This window comes from Zootoca vivipara, chromosome 8 (genome assembly GCF_963506605.1).
Source record: "Zootoca vivipara chromosome 8, rZooViv1.1, whole genome shotgun sequence".
In the NCBI taxonomy this organism is placed as follows: Eukaryota; Metazoa; Chordata; class Lepidosauria; order Squamata; family Lacertidae; genus Zootoca; species Zootoca vivipara.
Genome location: NC_083283.1, coordinates 25821091 through 25847918, shown reverse-complemented (window position 1 = coordinate 25847918; position 26828 = coordinate 25821091). Strand labels below are relative to the sequence as shown.

At 42.9% G+C, this 26828-nt stretch overlaps 1 protein-coding gene across 1 annotated transcript in view; it reads left to right on the top strand.

The window, feature by feature from the left end:
- SLC26A7 (solute carrier family 26 member 7) overlaps nt 1-26828 on the top strand; it is a 75731-nt gene that overhangs the window by 32480 nt on the left and 16423 nt on the right. The window contains exons 5-13 of the mRNA XM_035125263.2: nt 2883-3035; nt 4347-4429; nt 6015-6162; nt 7976-8089; nt 12436-12513; nt 13268-13363; nt 16687-16793; nt 17753-17819; nt 18776-18916. Of these exons, the coding sequence (XP_034981154.1) occupies nt 2883-3035; nt 4347-4429; nt 6015-6162; nt 7976-8089; nt 12436-12513; nt 13268-13363; nt 16687-16793; nt 17753-17819; nt 18776-18916 (987 nt within the window). The remainder of the gene's footprint in view (nt 1-2882; nt 3036-4346; nt 4430-6014; nt 6163-7975; nt 8090-12435; nt 12514-13267; nt 13364-16686; nt 16794-17752; nt 17820-18775; nt 18917-26828) is intronic.

Here is a 26828-nt window from a genome sequence, read left to right as displayed (position 1 = left end):
TGGAGGAGAGTGGTTGGGAGGTGAGCAGTCCACTCCAGCTTGGATCAAAATTCGAATTAGGGAAGAGTTTTTGAGGTTGGTTTTATTGAGCCCCTGAAATTTCTTTCAGAGCCTGCACCTTTAATACATGGTATGCTAGATTAAGTGATTGAGTTGGTAATTCCTAGTGTTCGTTGTCTGATAAACATCTGCTAAAATGCAAGACTAGCAGTGCATATTATATCCATTCTTTCCTATCTATCTAATCCCATTGGTCCTTCTAGAGATGTGGAATGTAACATTTATCAGTTCCATAGAGTTCTGAGTACAGTTCAGGAGAACTTCTTGGACTGTGCCTTGGTAGTAGATTTGCCACAGCCAGTTAAGCCAGTAATAAACTGGCAGTGAAGTGAAAAGTATATCTCAGAAAAAGTACTATGTAGCATGAATATTTGGTGGTACAAATACTGTTCCACCATGCTGACCCAAAGGTGATGGGAGCTGTTGTTCAACAACATCTGGAGGACACAAGGTTGTACTAGGCCCAGAGATGTACCTAAGCTCCCTTGTGCCCCCTTTCCCTCCCTTGCACCCTTGGCAAAGAGATGTGGCTGGCCAGAGCAGCAGGGGAGCGGCCCAGGGAGCCTGCCGATGGGCAGGCGAACTCCTAGCCACCTGGAGCCAGAGTGGAGAGGCACAATTTTTGTGTCTTCCTGGGCCTTTGCCCTTGGCAGGGGCCAACCTAGCCAACCCCTGGGTATGCCCCTGACTAGGTCCTTCAGACAAGTAGTTTGGTCTCCATGTGTGTTGCTATGGGAAAACAAGTAGCACACCACAGCAAAATGGGTCATGGTAATCCATGGCTAACAAAAGCAATGGCAGACTGGGTAGTGATGATCCACAAAAATGACTGTCTGTGAGTTCCCAAATCAATTCCTGTTATTTCAGAATGCCTTCATAAAGCCTTAACAGCATAGTGTATCAGAATGGGTTGGCAAACGCAGCCTATATTCAACAAAAGACAGATGTTTGAAATAAAACTTGCAAGTCTTTGTGTATGTCATATTTAAATAGTTGATGGTGGGATTTAGTCCAGCTCTTCATTTTGCTTGCTGGCTGCTCTTTGGATCTGGCTTTGGGTAGCTTCTGAGCCTGGGCTGATGACTGTGCTGACATTCTGACATGTCATTCCAAGTTTCTGTCTTTTGTCCTAGTCAGTCTCGGCTCCTGGTGGGGCACTGAGCCAAAGCCACATGCTGTCTTCAACACACATTTCTGGATAGGCATGGCTTTCTAGTTGCCAAATCCCAAGCCCTCTAGCATAACATATTCATTGTTTGATTATATAAGGAGAACATGTGGGTCAAGGTTGTGGTTTCATTGCCCATCCTTCCAAATGTCTGACTCATGTACAAAATGTGTCCCCAACAAGCATGAAAAAGCTGCATCCCTGTTTTTGTGACAAATACCCGCCAGTGAAATAATCTAGACTAGGTCATGATGACATTAGTTGTGGCATTGGTGGCTTTCCAGGAAAGTGGCATCATAGCTGGCTCTGTAACTTTTTGCATGTACATAGTTGTGCGTTCACACAGAGCCCCCGGGTCGTTCCACGGACTATTGACCCTGTGCCACCACGTCTATTCTCTTCCACTGCCACCAACCAGGTTTCCCCGGTAATATATTCAGACTCAGTCAGGTTGTAACGTATTAACAAAGATTCCAGTTTATTGTGAACACAAACAAGTTTTAAATACTTTGAAACACTCTCTCTGTCTCCCCTCTGTCTCTAACTCACTCTGACTCCTATGCCTCCCACCCACAAGGAACCAACTGAACTAACTCTCTCTCTACAGTGGTACCTCAGGTTAAGTACTTAATTGGTTCTGGAAGTCCGTTCTTAACCTGAAGCGTATTTAACCTGAAGCGAACTTTCCCATTGAAAGTAATGGAAAGCGGATTAATCCGTTCCAGACAATGGAAAACACCCCCTAAAACAGCAATTTAACACAAATTTTACTGTCTAACGAGACCATTGATCCATAAAATGAAGGCAATAATCAATGTACTGTACTATAAAATAAAAAAGACAGTACAGTGGTACCTCGGGTTAAGTACTAAGCCTTTTAAAAGCAGGTAGGCTCCACCTCTGGGCTTTTCTATTGGTCTCCTATTAACCCTTTCTATTTGTCTCCTATTAACCCTTTCTTATGGTGCTGGAGGAGACTCTTGAGAGTCCCATGGACTGCAAGAAGATCAAACCTATCCATTCTTAAGGAAATCAGCCCTGAGTGCTCCCTGGAAGCTGAGGCTCCAATACTTTGGCCACCTCATGAGAAGAGAAGAATCCTTGGAAAAGATCCTGATTTTGGGAAAGATTGAGGGCACTAGGAGAAGGGGACGTCAGAGGACAAGATGGTTGGACAGTGTTCTGGAAGCTACGAACATGAGTTTGCCCAAACTGCGGGAGGCAGTGCAAGACAGGAGTGCCTGGCGTGCTATGGTCCATGGGGTCACGAAGAGTCGGACACGACTAAACGACTAAACAACAACAACAAACCCTTTCTATTGGTCTCCTATTAACCCTTTCTCTACCCCTGTACAGACATTTCCAAAAGAACGGCCAAACACCACAATAGTCAACATTTTTTGTTACCATTCTGTGTAAGAAAACAGCAGATATAAATGTTCTGATGGTGACTTTTGAGTTCAGAAAAGAACTAGTTTATATTCTCCTGGAATATAAATGGAATATATATAATGGAAGCAGCCCTTGCGTTTGCTGAAAGGCATGTCTAGATACAATCCACTGTATTCAGTAATAAGTTCCAAAATTATGGACCTGCTTCTTTGAGCACTTACATCCTTGATATTCAACTGACCTGATTTTCTTTCCACTATAGATTTATGCCTACATCTTTGAAAACATCAAATCCATTCAGTTGGAAGCTTTGCTGCTCTCTGTGCTGAGCATCGTGATTCTCGTTCTTGTTAAAGAACTGAACGAAAAGTTTAAAGGGAAAATCAAGGTGGTTCTTCCTATTGATTTGGTTTTGGTAAGTATAAACAGAAGCACTGTTTTGCACTTCTTAATCTGCTGCAGCCGGTGGTGCTCATTGTTAATGCAATGCAGGGCAAATATTTATGGTTTTGCCATTTAGTTAATGGTGTGACCAGTTTAGATAAATTCAGGTGTACTGTTTCTCGGAAAAGTTTGATACAAGAATAATATTAAACAAATACCGCACAAAGGAAATTGGCAATGGACTGGCTTCAGTTGTGAGGTTTAAAAAGCATTGTTTGGGCTCATTAATTGTAGCCATGCAAACTTCTGGTGTCTCAGCTATGATGTTTAATTTTTGTAATGCCCAGCTGTTTTTCAAAATGGTATAGTAATGAGGTATATTGGCCTACTATCTTTATAGTAAAGAATTATGGGATTGTGCTTTGTAAATGCATACTGTGGCTCTGATACAAAGAAGCCTTACAGGTGGGAGCTTGATTCAAGATCTCCCCCCCCCCCAAACACACACACACACACACACACACACACACATACACACACACACATTTCAATGAATGGGGCCTCATTATCACACCTTAATGTGAGCTGATTGGGTATTTCTGTATTAATAGGGCCTGCTCATAGACACATAAATGCCTTGTGTGCATAGGAGCACACACTTAGTACTCTGAATCTGGATGTGTACATGTGCCAGACGAAAACATATAGGGCAGGGGTGAGGAACCCCCAACCTGGGGGCCAAGTTGGGCACTCCAAGCCTCTCTGTCTGCCCTTGGAGCTCTCCCCAGGCCTCACCCCTTACTGACCCTGCTTTGTACCCCAAATGTTGTTGCCTGGCTGAAATGTGTCCTTGGATGCTGATAATCTTACTTATCTGGATGGAGGGTACAGAGGTATGTTTGAAGGGTGGTCCTCGCCTTCATTTCAATACACCTGAGATGTGTGGGAACACATGCTCTCTTAATGTAGGGAAATTGCACCCCCTTCCTTTTCAATAAACTCCATGCTTCTCAACTGTTAATTCAATGTAATGATCATAGACAAATTGAGGGTGTGTAGAAGAGCCAATATTCACATAGCTTCTGTATAGCTGCTATCATGTAAACCCAGCTATACGTGAACATAGGCAATCCCCATCTGAGAAGAAGCTGACCCAATATGGTATATAACCAATGGTCTCATCTCTGTAACTTAACAAGATTGCTTCTATTCCATTAGTTCCACTCAGATTGTTCTCTGAAGTAGTGAGCCCAATGCCAAAAGAAACATGAAGATTTCTTTAAAAAGTGTGAAGTGTTTATTGCCTTCTTCCTCTAAATCTTTGTTGTTGCTTGACCAATAGATAGTTGCTACCTCTGCTGCCTGCTACTATGCTGATATGGAGCAGAGCTACGGCATGAAAGTTGTGGGACATATTCCAGAAGGGTAACGTGTTCTTTATATGCTTGTATGTATTGATACATAAATATGTATATTCAGTATGTTTTGCATTTTTGCATTTTAAAATCATTGTTTGCATACCCTCATCCTGTGCAATAAAATGGCCAACAGCTGAAAAATGAAAATGAAACCATGAATTCTGCCTTAATGAGGATGATGAGAACAAAGTTGATTTTCAGAAGGCTGAATAGGGAACCTATATAGAACCAGACATCAGATACTGGGGATCTGTGGGTTGTATCCAACCCAAGTTAAAATTCCTTTAGCACTATACTCTTGTTCTGCTGGTGAAATGTTTTGCACCAGCGGAACGTAGCTGCATAAGAGAATGCACAAGCAGGTTGCTGGTAACTTTTTTGCACAACAGGTTATGGAATCTGATGTGCAACAAGCTTCTGCTAGCACAACTGTTACATTGGAGTCCTGTGTTGCACAACATTAAACTCATCCACTTCCTAGCAGACTGAGAACACTGTGTAGGTAATGTAGGTCCAGTTCTTCTGATGAATATGAATGCTGCTTTATTTTGTAGAAGAAGAACAACAAGTTCTTTGCTGTCTGAATTTGTCCCCTGCAGTATTTCTTTCTAAAGCTGCTACTGAAGACTAAATTGACACATCCATTTTTACGTTGACTGGTTTTTACAAACTGAATGTCCAGCCTCTTTTTATGCCTGGGCTTGTGGGACTACATGTAGTCATTTTTCAGATGATCGAAATTTGGAAATACTAAGCGTGTGGATTTAAAGAGGGGAAGTGTGTCTGTGGTCCTAGCATCAACCTCCGTAAGCAGCTGCTCCTTTGAAATCAGAGGTTACGTATTCAAGTTGTATGAACTTAAGCTCTCACCATGTGATTTGGGGATCCTACCAAGGAGGCAACCTATACACATACAATTGGCATATGCATATCTGTTCACAAACAAATTGGCCATGTGTGGAGGTCCAGCATAGTGGCCATGGTGCCTCCTTCTGCTCACATGTTTGAGATTTTGCTAACTCTCTGAATAAGGGCTACAGCTGGTTGGCATCAGTGCTTGTTTTCCAGGGGTACTCAAGGGTACACAGCACCGGCACAATTTTTTCCTAGAATAAAAGCACTGGTTAAAAGTGTGGCACTTACTATAACAACTTCTTGGTGAGTACAGGCACCTCCCCCCCCCCCCGGAAGAAATGCACTCGTTGGATTTATGTGCAATGTAGAGATATTGAGAAGAAGCTTTGATAATCTATCTGAGGCAAAGAGCTCCAATATGTATCATTTCAGTACATCAGTGCAGCTTTATTAAATAAGAGCAAGCCAGACAGCGCAGTTTGGTAGGCTTTGTAGCACTGAAGAATGCAAATGCTGCCTATAAATGACCCTTCTCAAACTAAACTTAAAATTGAAAAGCTGGAATAGACTGTGATTTTTGTGGCTATAAAATGAGGAAATTCTGTCAGAATTTACATTTCTGTGCCTACCCTGAATGAATGGAAATCTTTCAGTTCACAGTTTTTATTTGATACTGGCACATTTGCCTTCTAATGCATAACATCCTCCACCACATAGGATTGTCCTTACTTTTACAGCATACCACTGCCAAGGTCTCCACCCATGAATATCCTCCCTGAAGTCATCACAGAGGCATTTGGAGTGGCATTGGTTGGTTATGTAGCTTCACTAGCCCTTGCCCAGGCCTCTGCTAAGAAGTTCAACTACTCTGTGGATGATAACCAGGTGAACGCTTGTACACTCTTTTCTGCTGATGAAACTTTGGTGAACATGCTCCAAGTAGAAAGCTACCAGGATCTTGACATGCTTACTGTTGGTCTTACAATTAGTCTTAAGGGTGCAATTTTACTGCCATGATGCTCCTAGGGTTGGTTGAAATTCTCCAAAAGCAAGTGAGAGTTGTTTGATTAATTTGCAAAAAAAGACTTCAGTATAATTGAGAAAGTTGATTCAAATTATGGCATTTTTTTCCAAACTAGGTTCTTGGGATATGCTAGGCATGCCAGGAAGCCTATAAACCCTGCTGCAGTGATGACCTCATTTCCACGCAGCTAGTGACTTTACACCTTACCATGCCCCCCCTGGGTCATTCCACATCAGTTCAACGTGGTCATGCCACCCACCATCTCAGATTTTGATGAAACCTGGTGTACACCCTTCCCTTATGGTTGAAAGAAACCCCCTTAATTTTTTCCCCTCTATCTCAAACGGTTTTAATTTTATAGCACTTCAAAGTTTCATGAAATCTGTGTTTCTGTCCCTCTTGAGATCCTCGGCCTTGTGTGCATTTTATTTTTTTCTCCATAACCAATGATCAGATCTCTTTGAAATTTCACACAACCCATAAGGGAAGGGTTTACACCAAGTTTCATCAAAATCCGAGACGGTGGGTGGCATGACCGCGTTGAACTGACGTGGAATGACCCAGCGGAGAAACCATAAGGGTATTCAGGCAATGGGAGGGAGGGGAACGATTTGTAAAATTATTGCATGGCATTGTTTATTGATTTAGAATGTTTTACAGCTTTTGGCAAAATGTTCTCAAAGCCATTTGCATAGCGAAAATTAGCTTGCCAACAGGTTTAAGCAAATTTGCTTACAATCTGAGCATGTGTGGGCTTTTCCCTGTAGATCTTCCACCGCTGAACAAGAGAACAGACTTCCTCACTTTACACAGGTTCTGGTTTTGGAAAGCAACCCCCACCTCGAATTTGTCGGATGCTCCTATGACCCTAAGAGTCTCATGCTCTACCCACTGAGCCCACAAGACCAAATTTGGAAATGGGTCAGATAATATCCAGGCCAAGGGGATAGGACTGCTCCTGCAGTTCCTTTGTCTTCGTAGTAGTGGATAGAAGACAGTGGATAGAGAACATTTCTTTTTTTCTCCTTCTTCTGTAACACTTGAGCTTGGGTGGGTCACCCAGTGAGACTGATGGACAGTGAGCTTAGAACAGACAAAACAATGTATTCACACAATGCATAATTAACTTGTGTAAATCACAGTAGCAGCTGGCAGGGTGTCAAGGCTCATCTGACCTCCCATCACCACTGTTGCTGCAGCTTGCCAGGAGAGAGACAGAGAAAGGTGAAGTGGCCATGAGGGTGGTGGAGTGCAAGCTAACTGGTGAGGCCAATCTGGCTTTCCCACTGGTATGTTTGCACGACTACACCAACCTAGCAGCTGCGGTCCCTTCCTGGTAGCCCACAGTAATTGTAGGAATGAGATGCCAGTTAAGCATGGCCCCAGTGATGGCCACTGGTTTACACAGCTTTAAAAGGGGATTAGACAATTAAATCCATGAAGGGCAGGCCTATCATTGGCTATTAGCCAACACAGCTATATGGAACCTCCAAGTGCAGAGGGAATGTGCCAAGGAATACCAGTTGCCAAGGGCTGTTGCCTTTAATCCCTGCTGGTGGGCTTCACAGAAGCATATGGTGGGCCACTGTTGGGATACAGGATGCTTGTTGAGATGATCCAATCTAGCAGGACTCTACTTTGGTTCTTATGCTCTTTCCCCCCAAAACTTTCCAGGAGTTCTTGGCTCACGGCCTCAGCAACGTGATCCCATCCTTTTTCTTCTGCATACCCAGTGCAGCAGCTATGGGCCGTACTGCTCTCCTGTTCAGCACTGGAGCGAAAACACAGGTAACCCTATTTGTGTTGTTAGGGCAGAATAGAAATATTGGCCGTTGTACTCGCATAGGCACCCCCAAACTGCGGCCCTCCAGATGTTTTGGCCTACAATTCCCATGATCCCTAGCTAACAGGACCAGTGGTCGTGGAAGATGGGAATTGTAGTCCATAACATTTGGAGGGCCGAAGTTTGGGGATGCCTGTACTCGCATCTCCTGCACTGTAATTAATGCTGAACATGAGGTGTGAGATCCTTCGTAATCATTCCAGGGAATGTTGTAGGCACAGCTGCCTGCTACGTTGGCAGAAGAAAAGGTAAAGGAAGCGAGCTTAACTCTACTAAGATGCTTTATAAAAGTAATACCGACCAATCAAATACAGGGGCAATGATCCCAGAATGAAAATATATTAAGAGCTGCCTACACTGAACTGATCCAATGGACTGTCTAGATCAATAGGGCTTTCCAGCCTTCCCTTACCTGATGGCCTCCAGATATTTTGTACTGCAACTCCTATAATCTCTTACAATTGGCTGTGCTGGTGTGGGCTGAAGGGAGTTTATGGGATACGAATAATAATAATAATAATAATAATAATAATAATAATAATAAATTTATACCCCACCCATCTGGCTGGGTTTCCCCAGCCACTCTGGGCGGCTTCCAACAAAAGATTAAAAATGCATTAAAACATCAGTCATTAAAAACTTCCCTACACAGGGTTGCCAGGCTGGGAAAGGCTGCCCTATCCTAACCAGAAGCAGCTCTCCTGGCAAAAAGTTTCTCCCAGCTCTTCTGCCTTTGACCCTCTTACTGAAGATGCCAGCGGATGAACCTGGGATCTTCACCTTACCTTTAGCACATGTTCTTTTTTTCTTTTTTTATTAAAAAGATCTTTATTTCCAATCTTTAAAACATTACAAAATTATAACAAAAACCAAAGATAAAGAAAAATTACAAATCATAACAGAAATTATGGAAATATCAAAAACAAAACAAAACAGAAAATCATTTCCTCCCTCCCTTCCCACCCTTTCCCCCTCCCCCCCCGCTGTTTCCCCCCACACTTTCTCGACCTCCATTTCCACTCTGATATTCACTCGTGCATTTATTTTCTATAAGACTCTACAGTGATACTAATAAAACTAACTCAAACTCTGTTTATTTTATATTTCTCTTCATATCTCCTACTCAACGCATGCTAGCATGTCCTCTTTCGAACAATGCTTTTTCATGTAATCATCATAGCTTTTCCACTCACTTAATTTTTGCTTGGACTGGTTCCTTACTGCTGCTGTCAATCTTGCCATCAAGAGGTATTCACTCAATTTATTAATCCATTCTTCTTTAGATGGTACTTTACCCGTTTTCCAATTAGCTGCTATTAACATTCTCGCTGCTGTGCTTGCATACATAAATACTTTTTCATTTTCTTTTGGAATTTCCTCATTTAATAGACCTAATAAATACATATCTGGGTTTTTTTGGATTGATTTTTTCATCATTTTTTTCATTATCTCATGTATGGTATTCCAAAATTTAACAATCTCCTCGCATTTCCACCATATATGTATGAAAGTTCCCGGTTCTTTGTTGCATCTCCAGCACAGATTTGATTTGATTTTATAAATCTTGGCCAATTTCAGTGGCGTTAAGTGCCATCTATAGAATTTTTTTTAAAAAAATTCTTTTATGTTATTGGCGGCTGTAAATTTTATATCGTGTCCCCACAATTTATCCCATTGTTCGATGTATATTGTATGGCCGAGGTCTTTTGACCATTGTATCACCACTTCTTTTGTGCTTTCCTCTATTAAATCCCAATTTAATAATAAGCTATATGTTCTAGATAATGTTTTCTTTTTGTTTTGGATCACTTCTATTTCGAATTTCGAATTTTCTTTAGTGAACCCTTTCTTTTTATCTGCTTGGAAAATACTGACCAGCTGTCTATATTGCCATTTGTCAATTCCTATCTTTTTTAATTCTTCAAATTTCTTCAGCTTATAATTCCCCTGGTCTTCTTCTATTAACTCTCTATATGTGGGCCATTTCTTTTTGGTATTTAATTTCTTTATGGCATGTGCCTCAATTGGTGAGACCCACCACGGGGTCAGTGGCTCTACATATCTTCTATATCTGTTCCGCACATGTTCTTTTCTATAGGTCTACATTTCCCAATGGAAAAAAGAGTAATGTTTAAACTATCTTACAATACCTAGCAAAGATATAAATATAATCTTAAGGTTAACAGTCAAAGTGTTGGTTTCACCTTAAGAAAATCAGACTAATAACTGTCGGGCAGTAAGAGCCTGCCTCCAATTGTATTGATTGTCTCTGCCTACACTCCACAAGAAGTCTTGTGGTGCTTTGAAAACCTAACCGTTTTTATTATGGCATAAGCTTTTGTGGACTTGAGTCTGTTTCATCAGATGCATGGTATAATCTTCAGTTGCAGGTGTATAATACATAGGGGAGAATGGGATTTGTAAGCAGTGACATCAGGCAAAAGTGAAATGCAAAAAGTAGCCATTCAGTTAGAACTCTAACATGTGTGGAATAAGTGCTGCAATCCCTTAAAAGAAGCAGCAATGAAAGGTGATAAAACAGCCTGCCCACACTACCAAACTGGAAGTTTCTGAAGTGAGGTCATGTTCTGTGGGGGAAGGGAAATAGTAGTTGCCCTTTCCTGAGACCCTGTCTGTGCTCATTTGGAAAGTATCTCTAGACCCAAGCAGCTGATGTCTTCCTTCTCTTGATGAAGGCCAAAGAAAACCAAACCAAAACTGTACTGACCAGCAAATGCTTTGATACGTAAGGGCGTATGATCAATCACTGGAGCTATCCATAGAAAATATCAACAGAGACAAAAGCGAATGACAATAGTGATTTTAGAGGCTAGACACAGACACTAAACACACACACATAAAAGTCCCTGACAAACCAAACAGTCCTTTGTTTTGGAAACAAAACTGATCTATTACTTGCCTATCTCAAGCCAAGTCTAGTCACCAGACTGTCATTAAAATAAGCAAAGCAACAAATACAGGCAAAAAAGTTCCCATCCAAGAAGAATCACAGATCCAATCAGGAAAGTAATATGTATGAAACAGAGAATATTTTAAAATCATGCAGGTCATGGTACAGCTAAGAAACAGATCCAATCACTCCCCACAAATTGGTCTCTACTCAAACAAATCCTGCGGCAATTCACCATTAGACTGGAACATCTTATGAGAGATGTGTGGCTATTACTGAAAGCAGCATCTTTGCACCTCTTCTCCTTCCTCCTGTTGTGCAGTAAAACAGAATGAATGACGCAATGGTACCATGTTCCTAGTTTTTCTGCACTTGTGCCGCTTTATTAGTGCAGAAACTAGAGGTGTGGTGTCACACACACTCATTTATATGCAAGAAAAGGAAGAGATGGAGGTGGAGAGTTGGGAGCACTGCTGTTTTTAGTGTCAGTCCTGCATCTTTCATAATGTATAATTGCAGTATTAGATCCCTGAGGACAAAATAAAGGCTTCTTAGAGATGCCTCCATGTAGAATGGGAAAAAAACTGCACGGGCAACTTTCTTAATGAAATGCAAAAGATTCAGAAAGAGACAGCAATCCATGCAGACTTGCTTGTTCTCCACTGCTAGATGCTGGAGCCCTGTGTTCAAATTCCCAGTGACTGTTGCTCTCATAGGAGCAATCCTGGTTTCATAGGATTGTTGTGAAGAGGAGCCAGCCATGTCTGAGATCCTTAGGGGAAAGCTGGGATAAATAAAACAATCAGGTTTGAGAGGAACTTGGGAGGAGACAAGTAATGGAACAGAGTGCCTAACATTTCCCCAGCTACCATTCCTTGCCGCAATCCCCCCCCCTCCCCCAGGAGAAGCTGCCAACCAACAGGTATGTGGATGACACGTAGTCCCACCCTAAATCTCATTGATTTCAGTGAAACTTGGGTGTGGATGAATTTCTTCGGATTGCAACCATTGTGTAATAAACACAGGCACAAAAGTATATTTTCCAGAAGCTCAGTGGTTTGTGCCTGCATATTTGAGATCAAACACTAACCCACTTTTTTGTATATTGTGTATATTGGTATTTGATCCATGTATTTGTTCTTTAGGTGGGCTAAGGGTAACCACAACAGGTCAAATCTTAAATTATACTCAGATGCTTCCAATCTGCAGACCATGTGAGAGCCAAAATCTCCTTTCCTGGCTCCTAGAATTTTTATGTGTCTGCAGTGTTTTGTTATGCTCAGCAACTTTGGCAAACCAAGCACTTTCATTTCATTTTAGGCATGCTTTAGAATTTGAATAATGTGATTATTTATGCTTCTCCTTTCCAATTGTTTTTAGGTGGCTTGCCTAATATCTTGCGTATTGGTGCTTGTGGTCATCTATGCAGTAGGACCAATGCTATACTGGCTGCCCATGGTACAGTTCTTTTTTTAATTACTATTATTTGCAATCATATGATTTTCATAGACTAAACTAATCTTTCTGAAAATGACTGCACCACCTTTCATTATGATTCCATGATTATTAATGCTCTCATAGAAGGGAGAGAACACACCAGTTTCATGTGCCAAGAACAAATAGGGAGTGGGGAGTCTTTCTTTCTGTTTTGCTTGGATATGAACTGGGTTGCCTGTTTTCAATGGAACTTATTGCAGAAGTTTTGAATCTTTGCACTTAGTGTATAATTTTGCACTAGGTCATAGGACTGGAGCCAGGGCTTCTAGCACCAGCACCAGGGGATAATTTACCCCCTTCTTCCCATGAGTAAGGGGGGAAACCCTTATTCTCCACGCAAGGGAAGAGGCCTTTTGACTGTCTGAAGAAATGAAAGTGGCGTATTCACTCACAGCCTGTTCTTGTCCCTGGTTATTATTATTTTTTATTTTAAAAATGCCTGGTATTTCAAAGGCTCTTTGAATTCTAGTTGAGATCTAGTTGCTACCCAAATGTATTGTGCATTGCAATTCCAGAATCCACAAAAGGGACGTGTAAGATATTCTCTCTTTGGCATTAATTATATTTGGAGGTGTTGATAACTGTAGTGAAGAGGTGTCTTCAGGCTTCCTGGGAATTTGCTAATTAACTTGCCGAAATCTATTTCCCTGCATGTTTGGGGAAGGGGGAGGGGAATGCTGAATTCACCTTTTGACAAAGGATTCTTTCATTGCAGTGTGTTCTAGCAAGTATCATTGTGGTGGGGCTGAAGGGGATGCTGGTGCAGTTCCGTGACTTAAAAAAGTATTGGAATGTGGATAAAATAGACTGGGTAAGTGAAACTGAATCTAAGGATTCCCCTCCTCTAGGCCTTTTAATGCATGGGATAATGCCCTAAATTCCCCCTTACCAAGTCTTCCCTTTTGTTGCTTTCCCTCAGCCAACTGTGTAGGAATTTACTGAGGAAGGTCCATTCTTTTACATATGAATTAAAGTTTTGCCACTGTTTCTTTCCATTACCCCTTTTCCCCCTGCTAACAAAGCACCTTTCTCCTCTGGCATGTGCTCCCAGGAATCTACCTTCTCATTTGATGTTGGTCCTAGAACAAATAATTAAGTTGGGTGATGGTTAAACGTGTATTTGACGAGCTGAAGATGTGTTGATTTCTATTAGTTGCCTTACTTGTCTTTATAAAAATACTTTGCCAAAATACTCTTTGTATATTATGAAATGTCTTTACTGAACTTTGTTCCTGTCTATGATTTTCCTTTAAAAGCTGGAAGATAAAAAGAAAACCTGCTTTACTCTGTGTCAGGGTGGCATATTGACGAACTTATTAATAAGAGTTCTGACAGAGAGCCATAACAAACCTCTGAAAGGGTAACTGACAGGTGGAGATATGGTTGTCTTGGCCAGCCCTTCCCAGGCATTTGTGCGTTGTATTATGATTGAAGTGAAGATGTCCCATTGCCAAAGGAGGAGCCTTCTTGAAACAAATATTGGTTTTATACTTACAATTGCATTCTAGGTTGGATGTTTAAAACTCCATAGGAACATCAATAGAACAAGAATGAATTCAGGAAATAGAAACAGTTACATACGCTTCTTTGTCACATGCCAAATATTATTATGTAGAACCAAATACGTCAGTTCTAAGGAGCTTGAGGTTTAGCCCTTGTGAGTTGAGAAACCTCTAATTGCCTGTAGCAGATATTGGGCCTAATAGTTGCTATGGTGTCTGGAGAGCCTTATTACAGTCACAGCTATTGCCACTTCTACTTGCTTACTTTTCTTCTACAGCAACTTAGAGACACTGCTGTGAGGGATAGCAGGTCTTGTTGCCCATTGGGACTGCTTCCCCCTGGGAAAACCCATTCTTTACCGCTGAATCAGAGCAGACCTCAGTTGGGTTTCCCATGGATTAACGTTCGCTCCGATTCTGGGGTAAAGAGTGGGTTTTCCAAGAGAAAGTGGCAGGGCAAATGGAAAATGCTTAGACCCATGCCTAGAGAACACGGGACAAGCAGAAAACTGCTCAGATCCTTGCTTTCTCAGCATGGGATAAGAGGAAGTGTGGACCCTAAGAAGGCAGGCAGGTGGGAAGCTCTTTGGCTGGCTGTAGCTGCTATCAAGCCCGTAGTTGCTACAACCAGGTGGGCACTTTGACGCAAGTGAGATCATTGGCCTCTTAGGATTAGGGGTTTGAGAACAGTGCTCTCCCCAAAAATGTTTTGTCAACTCATTGTTGAGAGAAGATCTTCTTTGTCTGGGTGGAAAAATTCTCCTTGGATCCAAAGTATTCCTCTCACCTCCTACCTTTGTTTCTTGCTCTTCAAGATTTGTATAAAGCATTATCCTGCCCTTTTCTTTCTCTTCTCCTTGCCTTCTCCTTGGAATTCAGAGTCATCATTTTCAAAAGCAAGTGCTGAGCTAGCAGTTTTCCCAGGCCGTGTGCTTCAATGCTATTACAAAGAAACCATTTCATTTCAGACGAGATTGTAATTTCAGTTTGGCTAATTTGTTCTAAGGGATGTGAATTGTGGTATGATTTATCTAGCAACACAACCACTATGGAAGGAACTTGAAATAATCAAATTGCTTCATCCAGGTACCAATTAGTCATTGGGGGATAATTTTCCATCATTTTGGCTTTCTTTACAACCAACATGATAGATATGAAAAAGGCCTTTTCATCAGCCTTCTTACAAAGCAACTCCCCGGTCCTGAGTCCCACCCACCCCTAGCTTCTGTTTTCTTCCCTGTACATACATATGCATTTTGATGGTTTGGGTTTAATGTTTTACTCGTTGTTCTCATCTCAATTTGCACTATAAATCTTACTTTTTTGGAGGAGCAAAACTTTGACATTGGATCATGCTTAGAAATAATAAGCAAGAGAACGACATTCAGTAAAATTAAGAAGCAGCCAGATCTTTTTACACAAATGCAAAGATGAACAGATTTTAATTTCAAATTTTGTAAAAGGAAACCTTTTGCAATCATTCTCCCCTTGCCCCCTCCACACTTCAGTATTCTGGTTCAAACCAGTAGAAGTCAATGAGATATCAGAATGTTATGAGATTTCGGTGCTAGCACTGAAGCTGAATATAAAATTACTATTTTTTGGATTAGGTTTTTAAGTTTCTATATGTGTATAGACTTGAGAGTGATTGCTCTGCTACAGATTGTTAGATATTTGCAGAAATCCTTTGTGAGGTAGTAGTTACAGCATGGGATAGAGCAGCAACTGAGTTTCAACCATGAAACTTTCTTGGTGATCTCAGATCAGTCACTGTCACTTAGCATAACCGACATCAAAGGCTTGCTTTTTTTTGGTAAGAATAAAATGGGGAACCTCTTATATACTTCTCTGTGATCCTTGTAGGCATGTTAAGAAAGAAACGTGATCAATAAATTATAACACTTCTCTTTAAAAGTGTGTGTTATGTAGATGCCCAACCTTGGAATCCTACCATCTAGTGTCACCATCTTGATAAGTGTATCTTTTAAAAGTCACTCCCACTGATCTTTATACACCACACCAGTGCACTTAAATACATAGATCTCTCACAATGCTATAACAGCCTCTGTAAACAGCTGTATGTAAAATAGCTCACTAGGCTCGTTGTCAGGGCTTGAGATCTTTTAGACTATATTGCGTACCAAATCCAACCATTTATTAGTCATGGCTTCTTGGGTTATCAAAGTGTAATCACAGGTGTGCATTGCTTGACTTCTGTTGTATCATACAAAAAGCATGACTTTTGTTATATCATACAGGAAGCACGATACCACTGCATGTGGTAGGATAAATCTGTAACTGTCCATGGTACTGATTTTCTTTCTTTCTTTTCTTTCCCCCCTTGTCCTGCCACTGCTGTGGTCATATTGGTTCTGAATGTTTCTTTAGTCCTTTGACCAGGGCCTAGGAAAAGCCCATGTTGGCTCCCAGTAGTGTGACCAGTGCTGCTACAATAAATGTGTACTTATTTATCCCAAAGAAGAAAAATATTATAGGGTGATCCCTATGGGGAAGGGATATTTTGGACAAAAATCAGCTTGCAGGGAAAGGGTTAATAACCTTTCTTCCCACACACATTTTTGCTAAGTTTGTATAACTAATTTCTTTTTGTCTTCTGTTCTTTTCCTTACAGAGTATATGGGTTAGCACTTACATATTTACAATTTGTTTTGCTGCTAATGTGGGGTTGCTGTACGGCGTAGTCTGCACAATACTTATAGTGGTTTTCCGTTTCCCAAGGTGAGACATTCCTACAGTGTTCTCATAGGCAAACAATTTTGTATCCACAACAGTGAAATACATCATTAGGGCAAAAATACGTTACAAACTTACATAGGTTATATGCCAGTTCAGCTGTCATTCCTACCTCCAAGGAATCATTGGAATTGTAGTCTGTTGAAGGTTCGAATTCCTAGCCCATGTCACAGAATGCTCAGAGTATAGGCTATGACTATGCAACCAATTTAAGGATTAAAATAAGCATGATGTAAGGGGATACAAAGATATCCATTGTAAAATGAATATGGGGTCTGAGGATGTCGTTAGCAGGAGCCAGTTGGTAGTTGGGGATGGATTAATTCTTGTCTTCTGCTCTTGATTCTGCCTTGCAAATGCATCTGGAAAAACTGTCCAATATCTTTTTTGTTTGTCTACATATAGGTAGAACGGATCCTCTTAATTTAACAATTGAGCCCAGTGGCGTAGCATGGGTTGCCAGCACTCAGGGCAGGGCAAATATTGCACCCCCCCACCCCAGTGAACTGGGCAGCTGGGGTGGGGGCTCACACCGGGAGGGGTGTGTGGAGTTCATGTGGAGGGTGAGCGGAGCCCTCCTCCAACAGGCTGCTTGCCTGCTGCCTCCATCCACCTGACCACTATACCAACCTGCTTTCTGCCACGCCTCAGCGGCCAGGGCTCAAAGATGTGCACCGGGGGCCATGCCCCCCCCGACCCCCTCACACTATGCCTCTGATTGAGCCTGAGGTTGTTTTTTTTAAAAAAAATAGAGCAAGTAACTATAGAACCCTTTCTATTTTAGCACTCATTAACAAACACAGGTTGTCCTTTGTATGAAGTAAGTAATTTGCAGAATCTGGAACATGTGAATAGCCAGATACCACCTGGAAAATAAGTTTGTTTTGGCATTTACAGTCGCAGTGTGCAGTCTTATATATGCTGCTTTCACACATCTGTTATAGAGCAACGACTCTGAGCCTGAAACATATGAAAGAAGTGGAATGCAGATTCAAAACAGAAGCAGATTCTGTAAGCCTACTCTTCTTATTCTCCCTTTATAGTTAAATTTCGGCATGGGGAAATTCCTGTCCTCTTCCTCCTGCTCTGTGCTTTGTCCTTGCTGGACATGTGTCCATTTCAACTTCCTTTTTCAGAGTGTATGTGGAGACTGCTTGTACCTATAGCAGCAGGGGAGGGTGTAGCGGGAGGGAGCTGGTTTTATTCCTGTTGCACACAACCTAACGAGAACCTGGCATCATCTTGGCATTCAGGAGGCTAGGGTACAGAATGCTTTAAGCAGCAGTAAAAAAATGTTGGGAGACATTTCTGATTTCTCAGTTTCCATGCATTTATTTCCTGTCCGCTGTGGGTCCTACTGGGAGGCTCAGCCTGAGGGACAACAGCTGGTGCCACTCGGTTTTGCAGAGGAGCCTGGGAAGCAAGTCTTTTGAGGAGTGGTTGAAAGAGCTGAGTATGTTTCACCTGAAGGAAAGGTTAAGGGGAGGCATGGCTGTCTTCAGATATCTGAAGGACTGCCATGAGGAAGATATTGCTCCAGCGGGCAGAACGAGAACCAAAAAGGTGGAAAATTGCAGGAAAGCAGAGATCAGTGAAACATGAGGAGAAACTTCTGCACACTGCCTCTGGGGCGGTATGTGGTAGGCTTTCTCTTGGCCGAGGTATTTTACTAGAGGCTGGGTGGCTGCATTGTAGATCTTGCATTGCATTGAGCAGGAAGTTCTTAGAACTCAAATGGCCTTTATAGAGTTTGCAACTCTCAAGTCCATTGTTGTTGTTTAGTCGTTTAGTCGTTACCGACTCTTTGTGACCTCATGGACCAGAGCATGCCAGGCACTCCTGTCTTCCACTGCCTCCCGCAGTTTGGTCAGACTCATGTGCGTAGCTTCGAGAACATTAGAATGCTATGTCTGCTGGTTAACAAGCACTACTATATTTGCAAATCTGTTTTTAATTTTAATTCAAAGGAGTCCTTACAACCGGTAAAAATCGTCTCGGTGAATAACCCACTAGTCTTTCTCAATGCTAAGAAGTTTCACATGGACATATTAAAAATAATCCAGAAGGAAAGCACGTGTGCACAGCAGCTACCTGAAGATATGAACAAGGTAAGGCATGCTTCATCATGGAGAGAGGGTTGCTTGCGTTTCTTTCTGTACTTTCGGTTCACGTTTTCATTCCACCCACTCATATTGCAAAGAAGAAATTCAAACTGTACTGCAGATTCAAAGCATGGTGATTGCACTTTGTGAATTGTTGCCAAGAGGAAATGACTCGGGGGTAGAGAACACACTTTAGAACAGAGATAGCTGCAGTAAAACCATTGGCACATCTAACTCAGCAGTCTACACTGACTGCCAGTGGCTCTTCGTAGGCTTTATACAAGGATTGGGTCCTGGATCATTCTCCAGGCAGAGCATGTGGTCTCTCTATTACTGAGCTGTCAGGTTTGGTCTCTGGCATGTCTAGTCAACCTTTTGTTGCTTGAGACATAAATTTCTTAACTCGGAAACAGGATCTGGATCTTACTCGGTGCTTTTTTTCTAGAAAAATTGGTTCCAGAACTCACCACAAAGTTCATAGAATCATAGAATCATAGAATCATAGAGTTGGAAGAGACCACAAGGGCCATCCAGTCCAACCCCCTGCCAAGCAGGAAACACCATCAAAGCATTCCTGACAGATGGCTGTCAAGCCTCTGCTTAAAGACCTCCAAAGAAGGAGACTCCACCACACTCCTTGGCAGCAAATTCCACTGCCGAACAGCTCTTACTGTCAGGAAGTTCTTCCTAATGTTTAGGTGGAATTTTCTTTCTTGTAGTTTGAATCCGTTGCTCCGTGTCCGCTTCTCTGGAGCAGCAGAAAACAACCTTTCTCCCTCCTCTATATGACATCCTTTTATATATTTGAACATGGTTATCATATCACCCCTTAACCTTCTCTTCTCCAGGCTAAACATACCCAGCTCCCTAAGCCGTTCCTCATAAGGCATCGTTTCCAGGCCTTTGACCATTTTGGTTGCCCTCTTCTGGACACGTTCCAGCTTATCAGTATCCTTCTTGAACTGTGGTGCCCAGAACTGGACACAGTACTCCAGGTGAGGTCTGACCAGAGCAGAATACAGTGGTACTATTACTTCCCTTGATCTAGATGCTATACTCCTATTGATGCAGCCCAGAATTGCATTGGCTTTTTTAGCTGCTGCATCACACTGCTGACTCATGTCAAGTTTGTGGTCTACCAAGACTCCTAGATCCTTTTCACATGTACTGCTCTCAAGCCAGGTGTCTCCCATCCTGTATTTGTGCCTTTCATTTTTTTTGCCCAAGTGTAGTACTTTACATTTCTCTTTGTTAAAATTCATCTTGTTTGCTTTGGCCCAGTTGTCTAATCTGTTAAGGTCATTCTGAAGTGTGATCCTGTCCTCTGGGGTGTTAGCCACCCCTCCCAATTTGGTGTCATCTGCAAACTTGCTCAGGATGCCCTCAAGCCCATCATCCAAGTCATTGATAAAGATGTTGAACAGGACTGGGCCCAAGACAGAACCCTGTGGCACCCCACTAGTCACTACTCTCCAGGATGAGGAGGAGCCATTGATGAGCACCCTTTGGGTTCGGTCAGTAAGCCAGTTACAAATCCACTGAATGGTAGCATTGTCTAGCCCACAGTTTACCAGCTTCTTTACAAGAATATCATGGGGCACCTTGTCAAAGGCCTTGCTGAAATCAAGATAGGCTACATCCACAACGTTCCCTTCATCTACCAGGCTTGTAATTCTGTCAAAAAATGAGATCAGATTAGTCTGACATGACTTATTTTTCAGGAACCCATGCTGACTTTTAGTGATCACAGAGTTTCTTTCTAGGTGCTCACAGACTGTTTGCTTAATGATCTGCTCTAGAATCTTTCCTGGTATTGATGTCAGGCTGACTGGGCGGTAATTGTTTGGGTCCTCTCTTTTCCCCTTTTTGAAAATAGGGACAACATTTGCCCTCCTCCAGTCTGCTGGAACTTCGCCTGTTCTCCAGGAATTTTCAAAGATTATTGCCAGTGGTTCTGAAATCACCTCTGCCAGTTCTTTTAATACTCTTGGATGTAGTTCATCTGGCCCTGGAGACTTGAATACATCTAAACTAGCCAAGTATTCTTGTACTACCTCCTTACTTATTCTGGGCTGTGTTTCCCCTGCTGAATCATCTGCTCCATATTCTTCAGGTCGGGCGTTGTTTTCTTTCTTGGAGAAGACTGAGGCAAAGAAGGCATTGAGGAGTTCTGCCCTTTCTCTGTCCCCTGTTTGCATTTCACCATCTTCTCCTCTGAGTGACCCCACTGTTTCCTTGTTTTTCCTTTTGCTACGGACATACCCATAAAAGCCCTTTTTGTTGCTTTTAACCTCTCTAGCGAGCCTGAGTTCATTCTGTGCTTTAGCTTTTCTGACTTTGTCTCTACACGTGCTGGCTATATGTTTGAATTCCTCTCTGGAGATTTCCCCCCTTTTCCATTTTTTGTACATATCCCTTTTAAATCTTAACTCAGTCAAAAGTTCTTTAGATAGCCAGCCTGGCTTCTTTAGGCACCTTCCATGTTTCCGTCTCATTGGTATTGCCTGAAGTTGTGCTTTTAATATCTCCCTTTTAACAAACTCCCAACCATCATGAACTCCCTTCCCTTTTAGTATTACTGTCCATGGGATTTCACCCAGCGTTTCCCTAAGTTTTCTGAAGTCGGCTTTCTTAAAGTCTAGAATTTGGACCTTAGTATGCTTGGTTGCTCCTTTCCGCTGGATAATAAACTCCAGAAGAGCATGGTCACTCCCACCTAATGATCCTGCCACTTCTACCCCACTAACCAAGTCATCACTATTGGTTAGGACCAGATCTAAAATGGCTGATCCTCTTGTTGCTTCTCCCACTTTCTGGACAATGAAGTTGTCTGCAAGGCCAGTGAGGAATCTGTTCGACCTTATGCTCTTGGCTGAGTTTGACATCCAACAAATATCAGGATAGTTGAAATCCCCCATTACTACTATCTCACTTCCTTTGGAATGCTTGGCCATCTGTTCCAGGAAGGCATCATCTGTGTCCTCAGTTTGGCTTGGGGATCTATAGTAAACTCCCACAATGAGATCACTGTTGTTTTTCTCTCCCTTAATTTTGACCCAGATACTCTCAATTTGGCTTTGAAGTTTTAAATCCTGGATCTCTTCACAGGTATACATATCCCTAACATATAAAGCTACTCCTCCTCCTTTCCTGTTTGGTCTATTTCTCTTAAATAGATTGTATCCCTCTATTACTACATTCCAGTCATGAGACTCATCCCACCAGGTTTCAGTGATGCCTATTATGTCATATTTAGTTTGCTGTACCAAGAGCTCAAGTTCATCTTGTTTATTTCCCATGCTCTGTGCATTAGTATACAGACATTGAAGACCGTTGATCATTCCCCCATGTCTCTTATTTAAGGATATTTTCGTCCCACCACTAGGTCTGCATGCTGCTTGCTCCATTTGGTCCTTGACATTTGGATGATCATCTTCAGCATTTGATAGACTCCTACCTTCAGGACCACTGTCTCCCTCCCCCACATAAGTCAGTTTAAAGCCCTCCTGATGAGGTTTTTGAGTTTTGTGGCAAAAACATTCCTCCCAACTTTTGTGAGGTGCAGTCCATCACTTGCCAGAAGTCCATCTTCAAGAAACTGCAGACCGTGATCTAGGAATCCAAACCGTTCCTGTTTGCACCATTTGCGAAGCCAGTTGTTCACTTCCCCTATTTTTCCCTCTCTCCCTGGGCCATGTCGTTCAACTGGGAGGACAGAAGAGATGACAATTTGTGCATCTAATTGCTTCAACTTCCTGCCCAGAGCCTCATAATCATTTTTGATCTTCTGTAAGCTATGGCTTGCAGTGTCATTGGTTCCCACATGCACCAAAAGGAAGGGGTATTTGTCAGTGGGTTTTATGATTCCTTGCAGCCGTTCTGTTACATCTTTGATCTTGGCCCCAGGTAGACAGCACACCTCTCGAGACATCTTGTCAGGCCCACAGATCACTGCTTCTGTACCCCTCAGTAGGGAATCCCCAATCACCACTACACGCCTCTTCATAGGCTTGGTTGGGATTCTTCTATGTGCTGTCCCTTCCAAGGTTACCTGCATATTTCCAGAGGACTGACTTGGTTGCTCGTCTTCATATTCCTCATCAACTGTGATGAGGGAGAGATCCTCAGGTGGAGTCTGTTCCTCGTCTTCCATGAGCACTTCAAAACGGTTGTGTAATTCTAAGCACTCAGAGCGATCCCTGGGCCTTCTACTTCTATGAGTCACGTTCCTCCATACATCTGGCTGCTGTGTTGGGGAACTGACCTCCTCCTCAGGGAGATCCCCTGTCTCCTCCTTGGTGCAGACAGTGTGCTCTGCTGCATCCGAGAAAAGCTCCAGCTCTTTAATTCTCTGGAGCGTAGATACACGCCCCTGAAGCTGCTGCACCTTCTCTTCCAGAAGGGCAACCTTGTTTTCTAGTAGGGAAACCAACTTGCAATTGTTGCAGGTGTAGCTACCCACATCCTTTGGCAAGAAAACAAACATTGCACAGGAATTGCAGGTGACAATGGTTGTTCCCTCCACCTCCATCTTGAAAACCTTGAGGTCAAGGGGGAAAGAGGAAGAGGCCTAGGTCCCCCCTAACAAACGTATGAGACTTGCTGCCCTAGGTCAAAAAGATGGGTTAAACTGCGCGCGCCGCTAGGCGCGCGCCGCTGCACTCCAAGCTCTGACTAGCTCCGCCCACAGCTAATCACCTGAACTTCCTGACTCACACTTCTAGGTGAAAGGTCACAGCCAGAAACAAACAAGGTCACAGCCAGAAACAAACACCCACACAAGCCTGGACAGTCACCCAAATCCAAGAGGCAGCAGCCCTAGAAAACCAGCACAAGCACACAAACAAGTAAGAAAACAAATAAGCACACAAACTTACTCACACACAGCCCCAAAAGACAAAACCACAAAACCTACAGAGTGTCTCCCAAGCTCAGCTCACCTTCTGCTCCTTCCTCAGTCGCTGCACTCCAAGCTCTGACTAGCTCCGCCCACAGCTAATCACCTGAACTTCCTGACTCACACTTCTAGGTGAAAGGTCACAGCCAGAAACAAACAAGGTCACAGCCAGAAACAAACACCCACACAAGCCTGGACAGTCACCCAAATCCAAGAGGCAGCAGCCCTTCTGCTCCTTCCTCAGTCGCTGCACTCCTGTTGTTACAGTAAGTTGTTACAGTAAGTCACTGGGTGACTAAGGGCAGCCCTGAACAGATGCCGCTTTTGACAACAGCTGCATTCACCACCCACAGGGGTCTAAAAACTACGGCAAGCTGTCTCCCTAACTGGTGTGGGGGTCTCCCCTGATTCTGGTACAGGTCAAATAAATGTGCCCCCACCTCCCTCGTTCTCTTAGTTTCAGGTGGATGGCTAGGGCAGGTCGGAAGGGCCCTCACACAAACATGTATGTGTGCACTAGTAGAGGCCTGGCTGGAAAGCATAAAGCCTGAGTTGAGGAAAAGGAAGGAGGAATTGGCAGCTAGGAGCCAGGTGGAGTCATACAGTAGATTTAAATAAAAGTGTAGACTCGCACACGCTGGCCAGCTTTGACTTGAAATGTTTTGACTTGAAATGTTTGTTTTGTGGAGGGAGCAACAGTCCACAATGACATCCACCTGAGAGGGGCCAGAACTACACCTCGGTGTGCTCTGACTGGGGGGGGGGAGAAGCACCTTGCTACTGACCATCCAAGTTGACAATACAGTATTGGCTGGATGGAGGAACCTTACCCCAAATATGCAGCAGCAAATTTCAGGATTATTAATAGTGGCCCCTTTGTCTTGATCTTCAGAGCATCCCTTTAGTGGCATGGCTGCTTACCATGAATGCTGACCATGCATGGATGATCAAGGCAGCAGGTCAACTCAGCTATTTCGATAATTACTGTGGCTGACACCCACCTGCAAAGTGAGAAGAAGCAGTAAAACGGGCTTAACTTGTCAGAATGTGGGGTCTGGGCAGCAATGGGGGAGGAAGGCAGTTTTGAATTTGCTAAAGATATTGATACTAAATTGCAGGGGGTGGGAGGGCAATGATAATTTGGATATCTCATTGCCTTTTGTGCTCGTAACCTGCTCAATCAATAAATTTGCTAATAAGAAGATATTGTCTGTATAGTACAGGTCAGCATTGTGGTTCGCTTTCAAGTACCATTGGTGGTGGCTGCAGGAAAACTATCACATTACCTGAGACATTTGCGAGGCAGCCGTGAAGGCAGGAGGTGTCTCAGTCACCTGTATGCAAGTGCATGGTTGCTGGCTGACTAGCAGCCCCCACCAATGTCAGCATTCTGCACCTGGGGTTCCTAGCCAATATGCCACTATGGTGCTGAATGAGATAGCCTCTGCCTCTCTCGCAAGCTCCTGGTGTTTCTGGTAATGACTGATTTCCCTCCTCGGATTGCTCTGGTGAGTCTTGCAAGCCAATGCTAGATATTACAGAACCACCAGACATCTCCAGGACTCCCACTTCTCTCAAGCAAACTGACTGTGCAAAGCTACACTGGGACCTCCCATAGTTGAAGGAATTGAAAGCACAACATTATTTATTCCCCCCTCCCGCTTAGTAAGATTGTGTGATATGGCAACACAGAAGCCAATTTCCATCGCTACAGTGGTGGAGTCCTTCTGTTGATTTTGGTTAGATATGATTGAGAAAGCAAAAGCTTAATTTTTCAGAACAGTGGTCCATCCATCACTCTTAACAAAGACTTTGTTTATATGAATACTCCATGCCTGGCCATTTCCCCTGCCCCTCCACCAAATCAGCATTTGAAGCTATGGAGTTGATCCAGATTAGAAACCTAGGAGCATGACTCAAAGCACGCCTAAGAAAACAGTGACCTAGTCAGAGCCAGCAATCCAAAAGCCAGTGCTTGGATCCAGGGTAGACCGTGTGCCAACTAGTTAAGCCGGGTAGCTCTGATGCTCGGCACGCACACACAGACACACTGCTTGCTACTGAAGCCAAACTCAAATAGAAAATGAGTTGTGCACAGTAAATGAAGCATTCTACAAGTGTGATGTAGGCTTGCGTGTGTGTGCATGTGGTGTCAGTTCAGTGAGCATAGAAGAGGATTAGCCAAATTCATGGAGGAGAGATCTATCAACGGCTATTAGCAATCATGGATAAATAGAGCTTCCATGTTCAGAAGCAGTATTCAGAGAAAAAGAAATTGCCTTTATGCCTGGGTTCTGGGCTTCCTGACAGCATCTAACTGGCCATTATGGGAAATAGTATTCTTGACCAGAATCTTTAGTCTATCCCAGCAGCATTCTTAGGTTCTTAAGTTACAGAGGCAAATATATGCATAAATGAAACTGACCAGAGGCATTTTATGGCCCATATAACATGGTGTTAGCATCTATGCTGCTGCTGCTGCTGCAGCCACACTTTCCCCCATCTTGCTATTCTGTTGAGCCATTGCTAGCCAAACCATGCTACAATAGACGTGTTCCCAGCTCAAACACATTTTGGGCTCATGTACCCTCTTCTCTCCCTACGCCTTCCCCTCATGTGCTTGAGCCTCTCCTTCGGTAGTTTGAGGCAAATTTAGGGTCACCCCTAGGTTTATTGTAATACTGTGTATGGGGGTTTTTTATTGAAAAAAATTAGGGTTTGACGATTTTCTGTTGTGAGTGTTACTGTTAGCCACCTTGGGCATTTTTAATGGAGAGTTTGAGTACAAATGTACCATAATAAACAGTATTTATTTCTTGTTTAATCTTTGCATCACACCCCTTTTAAAGTGAGGATGTTGGTGCTACTGAGGCTGGGTTGTAGTTGCCTCACGAAGAAGCACTGAGTCTCCAGGCCCAGTAAAGAAACACAGAGCTTAATACAATGGAACTTCAGTTACCTTTGCGTATGGTGGATTTGCAAAATTTTTAAGGCAGCAAAACAAGGGACAGTTCTTTCTCT